Source organism: Acomys russatus, chromosome 25 (assembly GCF_903995435.1).
Source record: "Acomys russatus chromosome 25, mAcoRus1.1, whole genome shotgun sequence".
In the NCBI taxonomy this organism is placed as follows: Eukaryota; Metazoa; Chordata; class Mammalia; order Rodentia; family Muridae; genus Acomys; species Acomys russatus.
Genome location: NC_067161.1, coordinates 50,054,310 through 50,074,605, shown reverse-complemented (window position 1 = coordinate 50,074,605; position 20,296 = coordinate 50,054,310). Strand labels below are relative to the sequence as shown.

The 20,296-nt window shown below is 49.9% G+C and overlaps 1 protein-coding gene across 2 annotated transcripts; it reads right to left on the bottom strand.

Annotated features, from left to right (window-relative positions):
* Positions 1-6,448: 6,448 nt before the first annotated feature.
* On the bottom strand, positions 6,449-11,902 carry Tp53 (tumor protein p53). Of its 2 annotated transcripts, XM_051167466.1 has the most exons (10): positions 11,814-11,902; positions 11,345-11,363; positions 10,990-11,253; positions 10,048-10,231; positions 9,857-9,969; positions 9,323-9,432; positions 8,870-9,003; positions 8,708-8,781; positions 7,275-7,390; positions 6,449-6,530 (listed from the first exon to the last, which is right to left on the bottom strand). In XM_051167466.1, exons 1-10 carry the CDS (start codon positions 11,885-11,887, stop codon positions 6,449-6,451), a joined length of 1,170 nt encoding a protein of 389 aa, XP_051023423.1. In that variant the 5' UTR covers positions 11,888-11,902. The 2 variants fall into 2 exon arrangements, with proteins under 2 accessions (XP_051023423.1, XP_051023422.1); XM_051167465.1 differs by lacking the exon at positions 11,345-11,363 and having other exon boundaries at positions 10,990-11,275.
* Positions 11,903-20,296: the final 8,394 nt, after the last annotated feature.

Below are 20,296 nucleotides of genomic sequence, written 5' to 3'. Positions count from 1 at the left end.
GGATTTCACCTTTTGCTTCGGCACTCACGATGTGTTGTGCTGTATATGTAAAAGTCACTGTTCTGAGCAAATGCTAAGACCAGGTCAGTGCCAAAGCCGCCGGCCTGGGACTTCTGCTTCCTGAATACCGGGACCCCTGATCCCTTCACTTCTGCTTCCTGAATACCGGAATTGCAGTTGTGTGCCAGTTCCTAACTATTTTTTATTTAAAAATTTAAAAATGATGTGTACACACGCGTGTGTGTTTGTGCCCATAGGTGCAATGCCTGAGGAGGCCAGGTTTGGATACCCTGGAGCTGGAGTTAGCAGGCAGTTATGAGCTGTCTGACACGGGTGCTGGGCAGCAAGCATCGGCCCTCTGCAACACCAGTGTGCACTCTTTTTAAAAAAGATTTTTTATTATTATGTATACAATGCTCTGCCTGCATATACACCTGCAGGCCAGAAGAGGGCACCAGATATCATTATAGATGGTTGGGAGTCACCATGTGGTTGCTGGGAACTGAACTCAGGACCTCTAGGAAGAGCAGTCAGTGCTCTTAAACTCTAGGCCATCTCTCCAGCGCCCCCCCTCACTTAGCCCCCCCGCCCCAGTATGCACTCTTTTTATTTATTTTTTGGTTTTTGAGACAGGGTTTCTCTGTGTAGCCCTCACTATCCTGGACTCACTTTGTAGACCAGGCTGGCCTCGAACTCACAGCGATCTGCCTGCCTCTGCCTCCTGAGTGCTGGGATTAAAGGCGTGCGCCACCGCCACCTGGCCATTCTTGCCTGTTCCTGGGTACTTAACCTGTCTATAAATTTGTGATAATTTTGGTTGGAGGTGCAGCGCCGTGGTAGAGAGCATACTTAGCACACGTGAAGCCCTGAGTTCAACCCCAGCACCACCTGTCTCATCCCGGGAGGCAAGAAGCCTGGGAGTGGAGCTTATCCTGAGAGTGCTTGCCTACTATTCATGAGCGCCCCCCCCCCACCCCCCCAGGATTCATCTTCAGCACTATGGAACTGGGTGTGGTTGTGTTCCATGCAGTACGCACGGGGGCTGAAGCAAGAGGACGAGAGTGAGTTCGAGGTTATCATCTCTTCAACGGGACTTTATTTATTTATTTTGTGTTTTTAAATTTATGTGTGTTGGTGTGAGGGTGTCAGATCTTGGAGTTGCAGACAGTTGTGAGCTGCCATGTGGTTGCTGGGAATTGAACCCGGGTCCTTTGGAGGAGCAGGCAGTGCTCTTAACCACTGAGCCATCTCTCCAGCCCTTCAATGGGACTTTAAAATCATCTTGACCTATATGCTCTGTCTAAAAAAATAAAATAAAATAAAATAAGAGCCTTCTGTCTGCTTTTTTGAAACAAGGATGCATGCAGGTAGCCTAAGCTGGGCGCTAACTTGCTTCCATGTTCCAGCATTAGCCTCCCAGGCGCAGGGATGACAGGCATGGGCTTTTTTTGTGTTTTGTTTCTTTGATGTTGTTTTCTGTTTCTGTTTTTTAATTAATTAATTTTTATTTTATGCACGTTGGTGTTTTTGCCTGCATGTGTGAGGGGTCAGATCCCCTGGAACAGGAGTTACATATGGATAGTGATGAGTTGCCGTGTGGATGCTAGGAGTTGAACCTGGGTCCTCTGGAAGAGCAGCCAATGCTCTTAACCCCTGAGCATCTCTCCAGCCCTAGATCTTCTTGTTTTGAGAGAGAATCAATCTCAATTTCAATCTCTCTAGATTTATTTTTATTTTATGTGTATGTGTGGGTGTTTTGCATGTGTGTCAGTGTGCTACATTCATGTCTGATGCCCAAGAGCCCAAAAAAGGGCATTGAATTGTGTGGGGCTGGAATTACAGGTGCTTGTGAGCCGGCATGTGGGTGCTGGGAGCGGAGTTGTAGTCCTCTGGAGGAGCAGCCAGTGGTCTTTTTGTTTTTCTTTTCTTCTTTCTTTCTTTTTTTGTTTTTGGTTTGTTTGTTTTTGTTTTTCGAGACAGGGTCTCTCTGTGTAGCCTCGGCTGTCCTGGACTCACTTTGTAGACCAGGCTGGCCTCGAATTCACAGCGATCCGCCTGCCTCTGCCTCCCAAGTGCTGGGATTAAAGGCGTGCACCACCACGTCTGGCTCACTTTCAGTATTTGGAGAAAAAAAAAAATCAATCCATTGGCATTCCAGCACCAGACTATTACTGCTTTAATTAAAAACATTTTTAGAAGGAAAGGCAGCGGCAATGTAATCAAATACTTTTCAGCACCTGTTGATATGCTCGTATCATTTTTCCTGTACTTTGTAACTGTTATGAGTTATGTTGATAGATTCTACAAACCCTGGCTCTAGTACAAGCTAAAGCATAATATTTCTCAAATTCAAAAATGTATTTTGATAACATTTTGGTCAGTTTGCATAAATACTTACAAATTAAGTTGCTTCCTAGTTTTAAATGTTTTTGTTTTTGTTTTTTTGAGATAAGGTTTGTCTGTGTAATAGCCCTGGCTGTCTTAGACCCACTTTGTAGACCAGGTTGGCTTTGAACTCATAGCAATCCACCTGCCTCTGCCTCTGGTGTGCCGCCATGCTCAGCTGTTTGCTTTTGAGACAGGGTTTCTCTGTGTAGCCCTGGCTGTCCTGGAGCTCACTCTGTAGACCAGGCTGGCCTCGAACTCAGAAATCCACCCGCCTCTTGAGTGCAGTGATATGGGGAATCTAAGCTAAGGCCTTCAGGGTGGGCACACATTTGAAGACTAAGTTATACTCCTAACTTCTAGCTTTCCCCCTTTTTTCCTTCCTTCCTTTTAAGTTAGTGTCTTATTCTCTTGCCTAAAATGACTTACAATTTCTGAGCTCATGTGCTCCTGCTGCCTTGGTCTATGGGGAGCTGGGAGGTCTTCAGGGGTGTGTCGCTCCACCAGCTCTTCCTTCTCCTTTGCTTTCTCTGCCCCATGCCCATTTCCATCCCTCGTTTCTTCCGCTCTCCTCGCTCTCCCTTTCTTTTTTCATGATAGCTGGGGATAGACCCAGGGTTTGCACATGTTGAGTCCGTTAAGCTATATGCCCAGCCCTTAGCTTGTCAGTGAATATTTACACTTTAAAGTTTCTGGTTTAGATTTACCGTTTGAGTCAAAGTTTTAATTTTAGGATGAGTACTAGGTTCCTTTCTTTCCTTCCTTGGAGGTTTAGTTGTATTTTTTCTTTTTTTAATAATTTACTTTTATTTTATGTGCATTGGTGTTTTGACTACATGTATGTCTGTGTGATAGTGTCCAATCTTGGAGTTAGTTTATGAGCTGCCATTTGTGTGCTGACAACTGACCCTGGGTCCTTTATTTAATTATTATTATATATACAGGGCTCTGTCTGCATGTACACCTGTACATCAGAAGAGGGCACCAGATCTCACTACAGATGGTTATGAGCCACCATGTGGTTGCTGGGAATTGAACTCAGGACCTCTGGAAGAGCAGGCAGTGCTCTTAACCTCTGAGCATCTCTTCAGGTCCTAGTTGTCCTATTTATGTGCGTGTCTGAGTGTGTATACATGTACCGTGTGTGTGTGTGGTGAGGCTGAGTCCCCCGGAGATGCTGGGAACAGAACCTGGTCCTCTCGAAGAGAAGTATATGCTCTTACCCTGAGAGTCACTTCTCCAGCCTTAGTTTCCTTTATTTTCTTTTTTGGTTTTTCGAGACAGGGTTTCTCTGTGTAGCCTTGGCTGTCCTGGACTCACTTTATAGACCAGGCTAACCTTGAACTCATAGTGATCCGTCTGCCTCTGCCTCCCAGGTGCTGGGATCAAAGACATGTGCCACCACTGCCCTGCTTGGGGGGTGAGGTTTTTTAACTCATGGTAAAGTGTGCTTAGCATGCCTAGGTTCCAGGCCCAGCACCTTACCATTTGTCCAAAAACAAAAAGTAAAGATTATATTGACCTTAAAAATGTAAAGTAGGTTAGAGTTACAAGGTCAGGAAAATTTAATTTTAGACCTCCCGGGCAGAGGCCATACCTACCACAGGGCCCTGTAGACGTCAAGTACTGAGTGGATGGCTGGCTGCCTGGCAGAATGCTGTCAGGAGAACCAGCCAGCAAGTGGAACCAGGCAGGTTAGTAACTCACGTGAGCCACCATATTAGAGCTGTCTACAAAACCCAAAGCCCATTACCGTCTGTCCACTGACACCAGCTCTCAAGGAAGGGACGAGATGTACCAAAGTGGATCTGCTCGCCGAAGACTCGTGGTAGTAAGACAGAAGTCAGGATAAAGTATGGGGGGAAAAGTGGAAGGCTGTGCTAGACGCTGGTTCAAGGCTCAACTCCCTACAGTTGGAAAGCCAAGTAAAAAGGAAACCAATGCTGAGGTTGGCCTGGGCTACTTAGTTAGCAAGGTACGGTCTGAAATTAAGAACCGAAGGAGTGGAGAAGCGGAGCTGTAGCTTTTCTGTTAAGTGGAGCTCTGTCAGGAGAGTCTATCTCGCCGCTACCTCTCAAGTGGCCAACTGTAGAGATAGCTCCCAAACTGGCAACCACTTTACCCCACCCCTGCTCTTCGAGATAAGGGGCTAATATCTGTGGCCTCTGATCACATCTCTTTGGATTTAGCTAGATCTCAGTGCAGCTGCAGAACAGGGGACAGTGGTGAGAGGCAAGCGCTTTTCTGTGTCCTGCACATTAGGAGGGAGAGCAACTGAGTTCAAGCTCGCAGGGAGCTGGGGCCTGCCGGCTGCAGGAGACGCTGTAAGACTGACATTGCACCCTCACACAAAATGAAGTGAAAAAGATGGACCCTAGTTTGCTGTGAGAACATTTGTTTCCTACAAATAAGTTTAAAAAAAAAAAAAAAAAAAGGTGGTCTTGAAGCAAGGGGGCGGGTCCCTTCCAAGCTGTATAGGACCCTTGGGCAAAGCTAAGGGCTCCGACTGGCACTTTAAGCCAGTTGACAGGCAGAGGACAGTGGCCTCAAAGTCCCTCTGGACCTCAGGACCTCTCTCCATCACCAAGAGACAAGGCCAAGCCATGTGCTCACTGACTGGCTCTCCCTACTGGCACTGGCTCTGCCAACAGCAGGCTATGGGGACAGCTTGGCCTAGCCCCCCTCCCTGGGAGCCAGCAGCACTGAGGAACAGGCTAAGAGAGGGTGTTGGGCTCCCCAACTTTGACTCTCCTCTCCACCCCAAGAAGCCCTTTCAAAGGATTTCCTGGCAAAGCGCAAAACTTCAATTCATTCAACTGCCTGGCACCAGGCCCAGGATATGGGGATGCTGGGAAGGCCCCAAACCTCACCTTAACTGCCCCTAGCTTCCTGGGACCCTGGCTGGCAGGCCTCCCACAGGTCTTTCCAGCCAGGAGCAGCCACCCCCTTCCCTGTGGAACCAAGGCACCCTGATCCTTTCTTGTGGAGCAGATGGTTGCTCCAGAGGCTCAGGCTTGCTAAATCAGACGTTTAAATCCAGTAATCCTTGGTAAGAGGCTACCAGGAGAGGCAGCCCAGCCCTAGAAGTAGGGGTGGGCGAGAGGCCTGTGTGCCAGCCCTGGCAGCAGGGACAGTTGGTTCCCAAGTTATGAATGGACGTACCCTTCTCCCTTCTTGTCATTCAGGGCACAGACTGACCCAGTCTGCAGCCTTGTTCCTCCCCTGGAACCCAAGCAAGCCTCCCCCGACTCCAGACTCAGGCGGCTGCCACCCAAATTCATTCCTGCACCTGGGAACCCCAACAGCCTATGCCAAAATTGACCCCTGCCCCCAAAAAACCATACAAATGGTAACAAAAATTTTATTGTAAAATGAGAAATCGATATAAAAAGGGATATAAAAAGGGGGAAGGGACAGGGGGCAAAGAGTAAACGTGGACAGGCTTTGCAGAGTTGGAAGAAACTGATCCTGAGCAGAGTGAAAAAAATAAACGGATCTTGGTAGATATGGACCCTATGAGAGCCCAAGATAGAATCCTACAGGCTGTGGGCTGGGGTGACATTTCATTTTAGGTGCCAAGAAGTGGCTGGATAGAATTTCGCTGGGCCAGCAGAGACCTGGCAACTACCAACCCATTCCCCGAGCCGGGCCATGAACCAGCACTCCCGGAAGGGGCCGAGTCCTGTGGACAAGGTAAGAAAAGGCAGTGGAAGAGACAAACATTACTTCAACTCTCACAAGCCCTGAGAAGTCGGTATGCTGGTCTGCATTGTACAGGTGTACCAATTCAAGTTTGGAGAAGAGCAAACTCAGAAATGGGCGGAGCCGTCACCACCGCCTAAGGATTGTAAACTCCAACCCCACCTGCGAGAATTTTCTTCCTCTCTTCAAGCCTCTCCTCATAGCCAAAGTCTTAACAGCTAAGCTGGTGCATCCCACCACCCTCCCCAGGTATCAGCGATGACCAGACCCAAGCGGCAGCTCAAGCACCCAAGTCATAAAATGGCAGGAAAGGAGGGGCTGCGGTGGGAGGGTGGGGCTGGGGGGCAGGAAGGAGAGGGCGTCAGTCTGAGTCAGGCTCCTTTTTCTTGATCTTGAGATTCTTGCGAGTGGAGGTGGACTTGTCCTTCTTGGTCTTCAAGATGCTGCAGGGAGAGAGAAGAGGGATGGATGGGTGATGGGAGAGCGCCGGCAGGTGGGCTCTTCTCCTTGATCAAGGCTTGAAAAGCTCTAGGATGGAGGCTGAGAGGAAAAAAAAAAAAAAAAAGTGGCGGCCACACGCCTTTAATCCCAGCACTCAGGAGGCAGAGGCAGGCGGATCGCTGAGAGCTTGAGGCCAGCCTGGTCTACAAAGTGAGTCCAGGACAGGCAGGGCTACACAGAGAGACCCTGTCTTGAAAAACAAAAACCAACCAACCAAACAAAACAAACAAACAAACAAAAAAAGGAATTTAAGATGGTCTCTACCAGGGTAGGTAGTCACAGAACATGTCAGAGTACCTGTGAAAATCAGCCTATTCTCCCTTCTGGACCACGAGATGGGGTCTTGCTATGTAGCCCTCAACTTGTTTTATGAGACAGGGTTTCTCTGTGTAACAGCCTTGGCGGCCTGGACTCATTGTTTTGTAGACCAGGCTGTCCTGGAACTCACAGCGATTCACCTGCCTCTGCCTCCTGGAGTGCTGGGATTAAAGGCGTGCGCCACCACGCCCAACTTTATGAAGGCTTCCAACTTCCTATAACCGCTCTGCCCCTGCCTTCCTTGCTGCTGGGATTACAGGAGTGTAACACCTTGTTGTCCCTCGTGACACTTTATAGATCCTGAAGTGGGGAGGAAGGAGGCCTCACAGGGCCCATTAGCATTTGGCCCAGCAGCCTGGGTCACTCACCTGGAGTGAGCGCCGCTGCCTCCCGACTCCTCCGCAGCAGCAGCAGCGTGAGCATCCTTCAGTTCCAAGGCCTCATTCAGCTCTCGGAAGAACTCGAAGCGTCTATGGCCCCGGACCTGCAGCAGGGGTGAAGGGGGCAGAAGCATCGGGCAAGGTCCCAGTGAAAGTAACAGGCCTTCAGTAGAAAGTGTACATCCAATTTGGGTCTTTCTCAGTTAGCAGTAACATAGCAGGGCGCTCTGTGGATGCTGGTGACAGGCAGCAAGCCACAACTCTCAACAGCATGGGGGGGGGGGGGGGGAGCAGGCAGAGAAAGGAGAATTCAATCTGGGAAAATGCACCACGCTGCTGAGCTGTGGCATCCGGAAGGTTAGGTGGATTAAATGTGCCATGTGTCCAGGACCTGGTACATGCCACGGAAGTATTCTGAAACCAAGCTACATCTTTAAACCCTCATTCCTCCCACCCAAAATAAATAAAAACTTTTAAGGGCTACTTTTTCTCACAAGCAACTTGCAGCCGCCTCCTTCAGTTCCGAGATTACAGGTATATGTGTGTCAACCACGCCTGGCTCTCAACTCATTTTTTGGTATGTCCTCACCCCGTGCCAACAGGGTTTCTGTGTGTAGCCTTGCTGTCCTGGAACTTACAAGAGATCCACCTGCCTCAGCGCCCCTAATGCACACACCACTACAGCCTGGCTGGACATGGCGTTTCCAAGCAGCACCTGCTTTATGGTGACAGCTACTCAGGTGCAACCGAGAGCCACTGTCTGAGACACCACTACCCACCCATTGAGCATGCGCTCTGAAGCTAATGTCAAAGCAGTTAAAAAAGTGGGGTGGGGGGCGGTGGGGTGGGGTAGACAGACGGCTCAGAGGTTGAGAGCACTCACTGACTGCTTTTCCAGGTCTTGAGTTCAATTCCCAGCAACCACATGGTGGCTCACAGCCATTTATAATGTGATCTGGTGCCCTCTTCTGGCCTGCAGACGTACATGCAGGCAGAGCACTGTATTAAAAAAAAAAAGAAGCAAAAGGGGGTCGAGATAGGGTTAGGCCTTTAGTCCCAGCACTCTGGAGGCAGAGGCAGGCAGATCGCTGTGAGTTTGAAGCCAACCTGGCATACAAAGTGAGTCCAGGACAGCCAAGGCTACACAGAGAAACCCTGTCTGGAAAAACCGGCAGCGGTGGTGGGGGTGGGAGGTGGGCTGTGGACGGACAGCAGATGGGCGGACACACGGGGAGGGACGGGGAGACACACACACACACACACACACACACACACACACAGAAGCTAAAAAAGAAATAGCATTCTGGGTACTAGACTTAGATGTTTAACCTGGCGACAATTCTAGCTTTGTGCACCCAAGAGGCATCAGAGGCAGTGACAGACACATCTTGTCAGATATGCGACCCTCCCATGCTTGGTACCTTAAGGGTGAAATACTCTCCATCAAGTGGTTTTCTCTTTGGCTGGGGAGACGTGTTCCCGTTGGTGGGCAGTGCTGTGGAGAGCAGAGCAGCGGCGAGTGAGTGAGTGACTCTGGGATGAAGCTGAAAGCTGTCCTCCATCTTCCCTCTCCGCCTGCTTACCTCGCTTACTGCTCCCTTGGGATAGCTCGGAGCAGCCTTCTCTCTTACGGAAATTCTCTTCCTCTGTCCGACGGTCTCTCCCAGGGCAGGCACAAATGCGGACCTCAAAGCTGCCCCGACCCAGCAGGTTCCCACTGCCCGGGGTAAGAGAAGGGAAGCCTGTGAGAAGGCCGGACGCTGGGCCCTATCCCGCCCGGTCTAAACCAGGCCCCGCCTACTCCCAACCGCTCTCGTCCTATCTGGGGCTCCAGCTGCAGGGACCCCGAGAAGCCACAGATAAGAGACATAAGAGACGTCCCTAGGCCAGAGAGGGCACAGAGGAGACTTCATCTCTGCAGATAAGGTAGGAAGCTAAAGAGGGCTAGGCATGTGTGTGGTAGGGGGCGGGGCTCACAGACCTGAGGGAACTGAGGCGGGCAGGGGCCTTCGAGGAACATGTTAGCGGCTGCCTACCTGGCGTCTTCCAGTGTGATGATGGTCAGGATGGGCCGGCGGTTCATGCCCCCCATGCAGGAGCTATTACACATGTAGTTGTAGTGGATGGTGGTACAGTCAGAGCCCAGCTGTGGGAGGACACAGGATCTGGGGTAAAGCCACTCCCAACCTCACCACAGGGCACCTGCAGCAAACAGGAAGGTCTATGGCCTCTAAAAAGCCTGTTTCAGTTGTAGAGTACTGCACAGCTCCTGGAATTGTGGGGTACAGGATGACAAATGTGCAGGAGACGGGGCGCGGCACTTGCTTGGCATGTGCGAGGGAACAGGACTGGGCCTCTTCATCTCCCATCTGGGTGGCCACCGACAACCCCTTCCAGACCCCCTTTCTCCCAGAGACCCAGTTGTTAAAGCAGACCTCAGGCAGGGCACGGTACCCTACACTTGCAAGCCTAGCATTCAGGAGGCTGAGGCAGGAAGGTCCCTACAGGGTTCACATCAGTCTGGGCTAGAACAAATCAAATCCCGCCTTAAAACAAACGAACCAACAGACCTCAGGTGATTCATATGGTACCACCACACTGTGCCGAAAAGTCTGCCTGTCATCCATGTATTCAGCATACAAGTTGCCTTCCACTCGGATAAGATGCTGGGGAGGAGCCAGCCCTAAGAGCAATGGAACATTAGGTCACAGGCTGGGGGACCCCAGGCAATCGGTTCTCATCCCCACAGCCCAGTGCTCACCGTCGCCATCAGAGGAGCGCTCGTGGTGAGGGCAGCGCCTTACAACCTCTGTCATGTGTTGTGAGTTCTTGTAAATGGCCATGGCCCGCACACGGGTGCCGGGAGGCGGTGGGGAGCTGACCCACAGCTGCACGGGGCACGTCTTGGCCAGCTGGCAGAACAGCTTATTGAGGGAAGGGGAGTACTGCAAGAGAGGAGAAAGTTTCGATGGCCAGGGGACAAGCAGCGAGCAAGGGTCAAAGTGGGGAGCCGATGAAAAAAAGCACGGCCCATCGGGGGCAAAGGCAGGAGGATCGCTGTGAGTTCGAGGCCAGCCTTATCTACAAATCGAGTCCAGGACATCCAAGGCTACACAGAGAAACCATGTCTCAAAAAATAAAACAAAACAAACAAAAAAGCAAAGCAAAGCGTGTCACGGCAGAGCCTGGTGAGCAGTGACAGGTCTGGGCTACACAGCAGGCTTATTTTCTCTCTTTTTTTGGTTTTCCAAACCAGGGTTTCTCTGGATAGCCCTGGCTGTCCTGAAGTCACTTTGTAGACCAGGACAGCCTCGAACTCACAGAGACTCGCCTACTTCTGGTGTGTGCCACCATATCAGGCTTGTCCTTTTCTTTCTTGAGTGGGGATCTTACCAAGCAGTCTTAAACACGCCTGCCTCGACACACCCAGCAGCTGCAACCACAGCAAACACCACTGTGCCTGAGCTTGGGGGATCGTCTTGAAAAACCAAAAAAGAACCGGGCGGAAGAAAGTGCCACGCCCCGTGGAGAGATGCAAAGATATGAGAGGAAGGATAAAAGGAAAAGAAAGGTTCATGGGGAAATTAAACTGAGACAGGCTAAAGAGGAACCCCCAAGCTAAAGAGGAATCCCCAACATTTAGACAGAAAAACAAACAAAACAACCATGCATCGAAAGATCACAACTCCTCAAGCCCACTGACCGTGCACGTGACAGACTTGGCTGTCCCCGAGTGCAGGAAGCCCAGATGAAAACCATAGCTGCCCTCGAAAGCTTTCTGGGAGGGGACAAAAGACGACAGAGGCCAGGGAATGATTGGTGCAGGGGCCACTGGTGCGGGAGCCTCGGTGACAGGGTCCTCTGCCGAAGGAGCTGTGGCCACCTGGGTGGCTTCACCTGGGCCATCTAGCCAGTTAACGTCCTGGAACAGGAGATCTCCCATGGGGTCCGATGGCAGCAATTTGGACTGCGGACGGGCCAGAGAAGAACTTCAATGCTGCTGTTCTCAGTTTACCAACTGCCCGGCACACCAAGCCCTCAGCCCGTCCCGCCCTTACCAGCTCCTCTGGAGGAAGCCTGGAAAGCAAAGAGCAGAGAGTTAGCAGCACTGATTTCATTTTCCTGGGAGACAGAGCTTTACTTATCCCGGGCTGCCCTGGAACTGGCTAGGCTCAAACTTCTGACCCTCTTGCCCTCACCCCCCAAATGCAGGGAACCACAGGCACCCAACACCACACCTTGTTTTAGCACCCCCTGCTTTTGTTTTTCATGGGCCTCTGCTAGGGGACAGGATTGGTGGGTGGGTGGAATGGATACTTTAGGGGCCCCATGAGATCCACTCACAGGCCGGGCGTGGTGGTGAATGCGTTTAATGCCAGCACTTGAGAGGCAGAGGCAGGAGGATCTCTGTGAGTTCGAGGCCAGCCTGGTCTACAAAGTGAGTCCAGGACAGCCAGGGCGATTACATAGAGAAACTTTGTCTGGGGGGGGGGGGGGATCACACACCCACATCCAGCATCCACTCACAGTTTCCACAAGTTTGAAAATGTCTCCTGACTCAGAGGGGGCTCAATGCTGAGATCCGACTGTGGTTCCTCCATGGCTGTATCCAAGAAATCTGCCAGGCTGCTTTGAGAAGAAAAATGAGGTGTAGAAAAAAATACACTTTTTTTCCTGCTCCCATTCCAGCTCCCAAATATTACCTCGTTAACAAGCTGGGCAAATACTCGCTTGTTCTAACCTGTCTACGCTGGCCTGGACCACTTCCCTCTTAGTCCCGCCCCGGCCGCTCCTGCTCCATCTGTCCTCAGGGGACCCCAGCAAGGTAACCTTCCTTATAGATCCTTGCCCCCACTGGGATCCTCTCTAGGAGGCCAGCCCTTACTCTCCTGATCAGCTATTGGCTGTTCAGCTCTTTATTAACCAATCAGAGATGATGGAGAACAAGTTTTACACAACACTGAGAGAGGAGATTCTTCATAGAAATGACAACACCGACACAAGGGCTCTGACCAGATCTCTGCGCACGGAAACCGAGCTCTGAATACACAGCGCACAGACCATGTCCCAACACGGAGGTGAAACCTGGGGCAGCTCTCCTGTCTCCTCAGGCTGCTCCAGCAGCCTAGCCTCTAATCAGATTCTCTGATTACACACTGCCTTAAGGAAAAGACAACCCCGAGAGCCACCCCCCCAGCCCTGCTCTGGGCCTCCGAATCATTCAATGTCGCACACACCAGCACCTTGCCAGTACCCTTGGGACAGCTCCCAACCCCTGGAAAATTCCTGAACATTCAGCAATTTCCCTACAGTCTTCTTCCCTATGGGCTCTGGCTAGCACTTCCTGGCTCAATCAGGAGCCAAGTTGCTGTTTCTATTCTCCTGATGGCTAGGAGGTCGGCTCTTCCTTCTCCTGTATGCCATAGCTCCTCAGAAATGTTCCAGTCACAGCCAGCCAATCTCCAGCAAGTCGCACCATGGTACTCTTCCTAGTGTTTAGGCTGGATGATCCCCTCCCCCCATCTCTCTATTTTTCGAGACAGGGTTTCTCTGTGTAGCCTTGGCTGTCCTGGACTTGCTTTGTAGACTAGGCTGGCCTCAAATTCATATCAATCCACCTGCCTCTGCCTCCCACGTGCTGGGATTAGAGGCGTGAGCCACTACACCTGGCCTTTTTTTTTTTAATTAAAGACTTATTCATTATTATGTACACGTGTACACCTACAGGTCAGAAGAGGGCATTAGATCACATTATAGATGGTTGGGAGCTACCATGTGGTTGCTGGGAATTGAACTCAGGACCTCTGGAAGAACAGCCAGTGCTCTTAACCTCTGAGCCATCTCTCCAGGATTGAACACTTCCTCATTTATTTAAGAGCTTGGGAAATCTTTTCATATGGGTTATTTTATCTGCCACAATAGTCTTATCTGCCATTTGACAGGTGACCTGCCAAGCACACACAGAAGGCAAGTTGAAGGAGCTTTCCTTAAAGATGGCCACCAAACAAAAACAAAAGACAGTCACTCAGGCAGGTCCATGTACCACAGGCTCTTCTGTACGCGCCTCTTGCCATCAGTTAAGGCAGATGATGACAAAAGCGAAGGACTGACTGGACATGGAAAAGCGTGGGGGAGGCCCTGCGCTTCTTTAGATTAATAATTAATCGCTCAGGAGTCAAAGGTCCTGAGTTGGGCATTTCACTATTACTTACACTTACTGTAAGATGACTCCTATCTGAAAGGTTAGCTTTTGGCCTTTTCCTTTGGCCTCAGGGTAGAGTTCAGTGGTTGAGTGTTTAGCTAATTTGTGAAGTCTCCCCCAACAGCATACAAACACATGCATGTAAACCGAGACAAGTGCCTGCCTGGCACATATAAGACCTCAGCAATGTTAACATGTGCGCCTCCTTATAACAGGCTAATAGCCTCTGTGAGCTAGCAGGGCTTCTGGGGAACTAACTGCTCCCACTAATGCAAGTTCACCTTGTCAGGGAACTCTGTCTAGTGAACACAGTGCGTCCGTGTGTAGGCAGGTGTGTGTGTGTGTGTGTACTGGGGTGGTGGCCAATGCCCCATTCTCCCTGCTCTGTCACTGAGGTCATTAGTAGCAATTATGTTTTTCAGTGTTTCCTTAAGAAGAACAGTTGCTAATATGTACTTTTTTTTTTTTGGACAGGGTTTCTCTGTGTAGCCTTGGCCATCCTGGACTCACTTTGTAGACCAGGCTGGCCTCGAACTCCACACCCGGCATTATGGACCATTTTTAAACAGGCACTTTTCACAGACACCAGATCAGGAGGCCACAATACTAAGGAAAAAAAAAAAAAGTTTTTTAAAAATGAAGTCAAATGCTCAGGAAGGCTGGACATTAGGAAAGTGCTGGGTGGGAAGGCTTGAGCACAATTATGGCGGCTGCCCCAGGCCCACCAGGCCTGTCTTCCTGAGCTCATCTCATTTGATCCTCTGAGAAAGCTAGGCTGTAATCTCACTACTCAGAAGGCCGAGGGTTTCAAGACTTGTCCATGGCGGCCTTCCAACCCCAAAGTGAACAAATTCTGCCAGCATCGCCACTGCCACCAAGGGATGGGAACCAGGAAAGGCAGAAGCCATACCCTACTCTGAACAAAATTACTCCTAATGTTTCACAGAATTTAGTATAAAAATATTTTGGAAAAAAAAAAAGATGAAAATATTTTGAACTGGGCATGGTGGCATATGCCTTTAATCCCAGCACTCAGGAGGCAGAGGCAGGTGGATCGCTATGAGTTCAAGGGCAGCCTGGTCTACAAAGTGCCCAGGACAGTCAAGGCTACACAGAGAGACTATGTCTCGGAAAACAAAACAAACAAACAAAATATTTTGAGTCCGGCTGGAGAGATGGCTCAGAGGTTAAGAGCACTCACTGGCTGCTGTTCTTGAGGTCCTGAGCTCAATTCCTAGGAACCACATGGTGGCTCACAACCATCTACAATATGATCTGATGCCCTCTTCAGGCATGCAGGTGTACATGCAGGCAGAGCACTTTACATAAATAAATATATATATATATATAAAAACTATTCGAGTCTGGCAGTGTAGCTCAGTGGCAGAATTCTTGCCTATTTTTTGGGGTGTGTGTGTGTTTGAAGCAGGGTCTCTCTGTGTAGCCTTGGCTGTCCTGGACTCGCTCTGTAGACCAGGCTGGCCTCGAACTCACAGCGATCCGCCTGCCTCTGCCTCCCGAGTGCTGGGATTAAAGGCGTGCGCCACCACGCCCACCTCTAATTTGGCAAATTCTGAAATAGTCTTATAACCCTATCCTGCACCAAGACAAAGACACTTGGCTCATTCTATCAGCCAAAGACAACCAAACCAAATACACAAAATGTAAGGAAGGTGTTCCCTGTTAGCGTCCCTCCTAAAAGCTTGCCAGTTTTATGTGTAGGCCTCGAACTCACACCAATTCAGTAACTAAGGAGCCAAACTGACTTCTGTCCCTTCTGGTAGGACTTTCACTAGTGAAGCACCCGTTAGCACCTTGGGAAACATGACCTTTGGAACTTACTCCGCGCCCTCACCCTTTCTCGGGACAGACTCTCATTGTTTTAAAAATTACATGTATTATCAGTAGGCCCGGCTAGGGATCAATTAAGACGCAGACACTCGTTATATTTTAAAATAGCCTTAGTTAATCTAGGGCAGAGTAGGTATTAATCTTTTAAACTACCTCTTATAATGGGGCAGGCATGAAATCCCAGTGTTAATTCCATGCCATCTGTTTTTAGTAACTTTTATCAAGCTATCTTTTATCCATAATCCCAAATATTTGTTTATGTTTTTTACCTGGGCCAGATTTTTTTATCCACACCGGCAGCCATGTGTTTTTCCTCCAGCTAACCCACGGCGGACTTTTTCTCCCCCCTTATGTCTCTCTCCTTTGTCCTTGTGGCAGTCTCAGATCACCCCTCCCCCAAATTTCTCTCCTAGCTCCACCTATCTCCTCTGTCCTGTCCAGGTGGGATGGCTTTTTATTAAACAAAAGATGGGTCAGACAGCAAGCTGTAATTAGCATCAATATACACCAGACCATCCCCCAACAGACTCTCACTATATATTCTGTATTCCTGGCTGGCCTTAAAATTGTCACTGAGTCACCACTGTCTTAACTTCCATAGTGCTGGGATCCTAGGCGCTCAGTTTGCCGTGAGGCTGGTTCCAAATCTATTAAGCCCTAGGATCCTAGCACGTGAGAGGCAGAGGCAGGTGGACCTCCTCAAGGCCAGCCTTGTCTACAGAGCAAGTTTCAGGATAGCCAGGGTTACATAGAGAAACCTTGTCTCACAAACAAACAACTCATTAAGACCCAATTCATGAACATAACAGGAATAAAGGGATGGGGAAAGGGCAGAAGGGTTAATCAGCAGACAAGTCTCCCTCAGCTGCAGCGCTCACAGGATGTTAACACCCCAATCACACAGATTACTGCTTGGTTCAAATACAACCATCCTTGGACAAATCACGTGTGTTCAAGGGCTTACTTTGTTTTTGTGGTTCTGGGACTTAAATCCAGGGCATCTTGTTAGTCAGGTTAAGTACTCTTATCACAAGCTGTGTTTCCATCGTTTTTTGTCTTTCTTTGACAAGGTCTAGCCATGGTGCCCGTGTTGGTTGGTTTTCAACTCATGGCAATCCTCTTGCCTCAGCAACAGGGGGCAGTCTTAGCACTAAAGGAATGTGTCCTGTGTCCTTAATTACTCTTTCAGCATAAATGCCTGCTGGGTCTGACTTGTTAATGGATGGTAGTTTTTCCCCTTTTTTTGCTCTGCAGACAGTCTCATGTATCCTAAGTTGGCGAAGAACCACAGAGCCACGGGTGACCTGGAATTTCTGTCTCTACTTCGCCCCCCCCCCCCCAACCGTCTAGAGACAGGTTTCTGTGTAGCCCTGGCCGTCCTGGACTTGCTTTGTAGACCAGTCTGGCCTCGAACTCACAGAGATCCACCTGCCTCTGCCTCCCCAAGTGCTGGGATTAAGGGCGTGCGCCACCATGCCCGGCTGTGTCTCCACTTTTCAAGTGTTTTTTTTCTTTTCTTCTTTTTTTTAAAGACAGGGTCTCACTTGATCTTGAACTTGTCAAGTTCCAGACGCCGATCTGGAAATCGAGACCCTCCTGTTTCAGGCTTTCTAGCGCTGCTGAGCAGCTGCTGTCGGGGCTGCAGTTTGTTTCTGTGCTGAATAGTAACCTCCGTTCTTTTCTTTACAAGATGGGGCCTTATTCTTTATCTTTGGCTGTTCTTGAACTCACAGGCACCTGCCTGCCTCTGCCTCCCTAGCCCAGCCCTGGTTCATCCTGGCGCCCTTCTTCAGTCAACACACTGTAACATTTATTTGGATAGCACTTACACTGCAGGGTCCCAAGTAAGCTATGGACGAGTTAAGCCTAGGCAAACACTACCCACCCTATACTCCCAACCCAGTCTGCAGTAACTTACCAGAGACTGAAGACATCTGTAGAGAACAGATACCTCTCAAAGTTGTCTTTATGTAAAAAGCAAACAAAATTTGCACATACCTACATCTACATTTGTAAACAGCAGGGTGGGGCTCAGGGGCACCCCCTTTTTACTTTGGAACAGGATCTTTTCACATTCTGACACCAAACCCAGTCAAGAGATTATCAGAGCTGCATGGCTATCTGTTGGCTCTGTTTTTTAACAATTAAACTTTATTATACAACCCAGATAGCTTACACAAGAAGGAAAAAAGATTAAAGGGACAAAAGAGTGAACCTTCCGGTATCCGTTCCACGGGACGGGTCCTTAGGTGTCTCTCTGGCCCGCATGCTGGTCTGGCCTGTTCACTGCTCCACACGGGCTCAAGCCCGGGCTGAACTGGTTCTCTCCTCCCTACCAGCCTGAGTCACATGGGAAGGGCGGTCTCCTTCTCCCGTTGAGGGTCAATTAGAAAAACAATAGCCCAGTTGGGGTTCCCAGGTCTGCTTCCTGAATTCCAGGCGCAGGATGGCTCCACTCAGTCAGTCACAAGGTATTCATGGGGTGCCCCAAAGGTAAATAAAGCCCGCCAAAACTGCTTCCACCTGTGACAAAGCTTAATCTTTCCCACAGCTATCTGCGTAACAAAGCAAGCCTGGACCTCTGGGATTGCCCGGCGGGACATTTACTGCCTGGGTCCCTCAAGCATAAAACTACCTGCAGGAATTTGTATACTTCTCTATGAACTTGAATTACCTAGTCTTCCTTTGAGTTTTGTACCTTAAGCTACGAAAAATAATTTTTAAAACTTTTATTTTTCTCTTTCCCGTCTACCTATTGTTCACTTATTCTTTTTTTTTGGCTTTTCGAGAGAGGGTTTCTCTGTGTAGCCTTCACTGTTCTGGACTCGCTTTGTAGAGCAGGCTGGCTCAGCGATCTGCCTACCTTTTCCGCCCAAGTGCTGGGATCAAAGGCGTGCGATCGGCTTTTTGCTCACTTATGCTTTAGACTAAAATCACTAAACCTTCAGAAGGACAAAAAGAAATTTATTCCCCGTTCTTTTCTTTCTTTTAAAGAGAAAGTGTTTCTCTTGTGTGTAGCCTTGATTTTCCTTATTTTCGAGACAGGTTTTCCTTATGTAGCTCGGGCTGTCCTGGACTCACTTTGTAGACCAGGCTGGCCTCGAACTCACAGCGATCCGCCTGCCTCTGCCTCCCTGAGTGCTGGGATTAAAAGCGTGCGCCACGTTGCCCGGCTGAAATACTTTTTTTTTTTTTTTAAAGACAGGGTTTTCCTGAAAAATTGGGTCCTGGCTGTCTTCGAACTCACAGAGCGATAGCTGCACCTGTCTCTGTTCCCTCCCCACCGCCCCAGTGCTGGGATTACAGGCGTGCACCACAGTACTGTTTTTACCAAGATGGAAAAAGGAAAAGAAAAGACTCGCATACTATCTGGTGCGCGGTAAGAAACTAAAACTGAAGGAGCTGGACCGGGGCGCCTCCCGCGGAGAGGAACCTGCCTGCCGGGCGGATGCTCTTAGGGCCTCCGCGAGCCACGGGCAAGGTCCGCCCCTTCCGCCTCCAGGACGTGAGGAATGCGTTCACCCAGGGAATGGCTCACCCCAAAACCGGATACTCGGTAATTTGTTTTTCCGGCACGAACAAACGACCTATCCCTGCACGCTTTTAAAACAAACACACCCTCCTTTGGAAAAGCAATAACCAAGGAATCTAGAACAGCACGACAGCTTCCCTCCTCAAGAGGCAGCACCAGCCTAGAATATACACACCCCCCCCTTTTAACTCCCCTCTTGTCGACCGTGTAGTAAGCTGCTCCGGAAAAAAAAAAAAAGAAAGAAAGAAACCGGAAATGCTCCTGCAAGCGGCAGAAATGCAAATGTCTAGCCAAACAATAACTGGGCCGGCGGACCTTTCAGAAAAAAAAAAAAAAAAAAAAAAAAGGTTCGGTCGGCCCCCAGGGAAAACATTTCTCGCTAGCACGGCTGACAGTCTTTCCTTGGATTTTCTTAGTCTAGCAGAATCGCGGGGTACGGCTGGGAAAAAAAAGTCACCCCAGGGACAAAGGTCCGGAAGTTGTTGGACCTTAGCGGCTAACGCTTCCCTGATCACCCCGGTTTAACTAAGGAATGGAGCTCAAGGTCTCACTAGGATGCTGCGGGCTCTTAAAGTCTTAAGCCATGAATCTCGGGGTGGGGGGGAATCTCCGACCACGGTGCTCTGTGCATGTTATTTCTGGAGCTTCCGGCACCGGGTGGGCAAGTGGGTGGCGGAGAGCAAACCCCTCTGGCGGTCTCTGCGGTCCCCAAGCCCTCCGTGCACTTTCAGGTGCTCGGCTGGTTGGTGCTAACATCACCATCGTCTACACTCATCTCCGACTTGGCACTCACGTTCACCCCGCCGGCCGGGCTTCCATTCCCCCCACCTCCCGCAACCTCGCTCGGGTCCCCCCGACTCCCCGGCTGCTCCACCCCCAGTCCCCACCATTCTCTCTAGTTTCCAATGTGCGAGCCGAGAGCCGGTGACTCAGAAAGTACTCATCACCTTGTGTCAGTCATTTATCCGGTCTTCAGGGGAGCGTGTCACCTTGCCGGAGGTAGGTTCGGGCCGAGGCGCCAGGCACCCCCTAATCCTTGTAGGTACCTGCAGCGAATTCGGGCACCAGAACTTTTCTTTGCCAGTTTGAACACATGGGAGGGGAAAGTCCCAATCCCAGCAACCCCCGCGAGACTGCTGGCACAAAGCTGGATAGTCGCCATAACAAGTAAGGGCAAGTCATTCTGTAGGCTGCGGGCAAGAAGTGGAGGCGGGGAGTTGCAGAGTGCGGATTCTTCCCGCGTTGTTGCCATCATTGCGAATATTTTTGTGAAAAGTACTCTAAGACAGAGCCGTGGAGGGGGAAATTGGCGGAAACCGCTTCGGAGGACTTCTATCACTGTGTCACGAATAAAGGGTGGAAAGAATTAAGCTTTAAGGTCTATTTTGCGCCAACCACTGCTCTTTCTGATCCAGCTAGATGTAG

Coding starts and splice junctions, on each gene's coding strand:
- Tp53 (XM_051167465.1), bottom strand. CDS start 11,887: ATGGAGGAACCACAGTCGGATCTCAGCATTGAGCCCCCTCTGAGTCAG. Junction 11,276..11,813: donor TTTTCAAACTTGTGGAAACT/GTGAGTGGATGC, acceptor GCAGCATTGAAG/TTCTTCTCTGGCCCGTCCGC. Junction 9,970..10,047: donor GCGCTCCTCTGATGGCGACG/GTGAGCACTGGG, acceptor CATTGCTCTTAG/GGCTGGCTCCTCCCCAGCAT.